The sequence below is a fragment of the Endocarpon pusillum genome (genome assembly GCF_000464535.1).
Source record: "Endocarpon pusillum Z07020 unplaced genomic scaffold scaffold1354, whole genome shotgun sequence".
Taxonomy (NCBI): domain Eukaryota; kingdom Fungi; phylum Ascomycota; class Eurotiomycetes; order Verrucariales; family Verrucariaceae; genus Endocarpon; species Endocarpon pusillum.
Window position 1 is genome coordinate 12,047 of NW_006916001.1, and position 2,256 is coordinate 14,302.

The 2,256-nt window shown below is 53.4% G+C and overlaps 1 protein-coding gene across 1 annotated transcript; it reads right to left on the reverse strand.

Moving 5' to 3' along the window:
• Positions 1–381: 381 nt before the first annotated feature.
• Positions 382–1,401, reverse strand: EPUS_09386 (uncharacterized protein; the record flags this gene model as incomplete). Its single annotated transcript, XM_007801772.1, has 1 exon — positions 382–1,401. The coding sequence occupies one exon, from the start codon at positions 1,399–1,401 to the stop codon at positions 382–384; it is 1,020 nt and encodes a 339-aa protein (XP_007799963.1).
• Between the last annotated feature and the right edge of the window lie 855 nt (positions 1,402–2,256).

Here is a 2,256-nt window from a genome sequence, read left to right on the forward strand (position 1 = left end):
GGCGCGGCTGGCGCCGTCGAGGGAGTCGGTGCCGTATTCCTTCTTCAGGATGGCGCGCTCGCTGCGCCACCATTCGAGGATGGTCGGGTTGTTGTACGTCACCGACGCTTTGTAGGGGATCAGGCCCAGGCCGAACGAGGTCCAGAAGATGTCCTTTTGGTGGCTGGCCAGGTGGCTGAGGATCGGGGTGAGGGAGAATTTGAAGATGAGTTTGATGGCGGGCGGGGAGAGGGTGGAGGGGGCGGACGAGTTGTTGTCCAGGGTGGTGCGGATGGAGGTCTTAGGACGATGATATCAATGCCCCCTGATATTCCTCCCCAGTTAATAGGTATGATATATGGATATCCAATCATAGTCACTGAGGTGCTAAATGCCAAATAGCTATAGAATGTAACAATGCAAGTCATACGCTCTTCGCTCTTGTTTGATGGCGAGCGGGGAGAGGGTGGAGGGGGCGGACGAGTTGTTGTCCAGGGTGGTGCGGATGGTGGAGTAGGGCGCTGTGAGGAGCGTGTACTCGAGGCTGGCTGGGTGAGAGGGGGATTTGGGGATATGTGGGAGCCATTCGTAAGGGGTGGGCAGAGTGGTGTAGATCCCGAGCGCGGTGGCGTATTCCCAGTCGCCGAGGTATTCGAAGATGAGCGTCCAGATTTCAGGTGGTAGACTAGAGCGAGGTCGGGTCGGACTGCGCTTGTTGCGAAGGTTGCGCTTTGTCGACGGGAATTTGTCGTTGGTCGATGTGTAGGTGGATAGGGTGTTGGTGTGATCGCTGTGGGTGATCTTTTGTGCCTCTGTCTGGATGGCCCTGACTACTTCTTCTGGCCCTTGCCAGTCCCAGACCCAGTCCGCCGCAGACTCCGAGATGATCCCTCCGTCATCTTCCATGTCCCAGAGCGCTGGGCGAAGAAGCTGAATCCATTTCCAATTGCTCTGGATCTCGGTCACCTGCCTCTTCCAGATTGGGCTTTTCCACTGATCAATGCTCAACTCAGGCAGGATGACCACTCTCTTGGAGGTATCCCAGCAGCGGAGAATACTCAGGACGGTATCATATGCCAGGCCAGCCAGCATGGCTGATATTGTGTCTGCATCCATCTCCACGAACAGAACATCCGCCCATCTTGCATGCTGATGTGATTGTTGGGCCAAGAGACCGCATTCATCCTCCCAGATGGCAAAGCGTGTCTCGGTGAAGATGTCTACCTCGGGGAATGATTTGGACTCTTTCTTTACCACTTCTGGCCTCCTCTGCTTGCGAATGACTCGGATGTTGAAATTGCTGCCGAGCGTGACGTGTGGCAGGATTGCGTCGGGTGCAATCCTATTGGCCAGGTAGAGAAGAATGTTCGCTTTTGGACCATTGGCAGGTTTTGTAGAATTCGCGCTCCGATCTCGTCCCATCTTCGCATCTCAGCATCTCATTTCGAGCAGATGTCGAGACGAGAAAAGGGCGAGGCAATATAAATGCCAGGCTGCTCTTCGATCCACCAGATGCGGTGGCGAACGACTTGACTGTTAGGGGACTTTGTGTATCGTCGACGTAGCCGTGCGAGGCAGAAGCAGAAGCAGAAGCAGGACCCATGCTGCTGCAATACATGCAGTGACAGTGACGAACACGTCTGCACTGCAGGACTGAAGTTCGGACCTGCATCCAGACGAATGACATGGCTTATGGCTGCCAACTTGGCCCAGACTTCTTTAACTAACTTTCTCCGCATCACATCACTTCTCTTCATTTCTGTTCTTCAGTTCGCAAATCTACACTAATACGACAAAGTTACATTCGATGACTACAGAGATGGTGTCTTTGCCAGCATGATGGCAGTACACCTTTAACCTCTGCTCTTCAACTATCTCAGCAACCCAGGACAAAGACAATCTCACCCCACCCCTCTGCTTGCCCAGGCCTGGTACACAGCTCGATCCCTCTAAGATAGAAGGTTGGTACGAGCCTTCCATCCCGTGTCCCGCGGTCGGGATGTCTGCAACTTAGACCTTTTGGCGGGTCATCTCTGCTGCACGGTCAGCTCATGTCTCTGCATGTGTGATCCACGCTGGTCAAAGGATTGAGCTTAGAGGTACGAAATACCTCATTTATATCGACGAATGTAAATCAGGTAAAGGTACGATGTTACTACTGACAGAATGGTGCTTTTGGCTTGCAAGCTCGAGTTAAGCAAAGCGATGCTGCGATGCTGCGATGCTGTGATGCTGTGATGCTACCAAAGAGTCAATCAGATGTCCCCCAACCCGCTG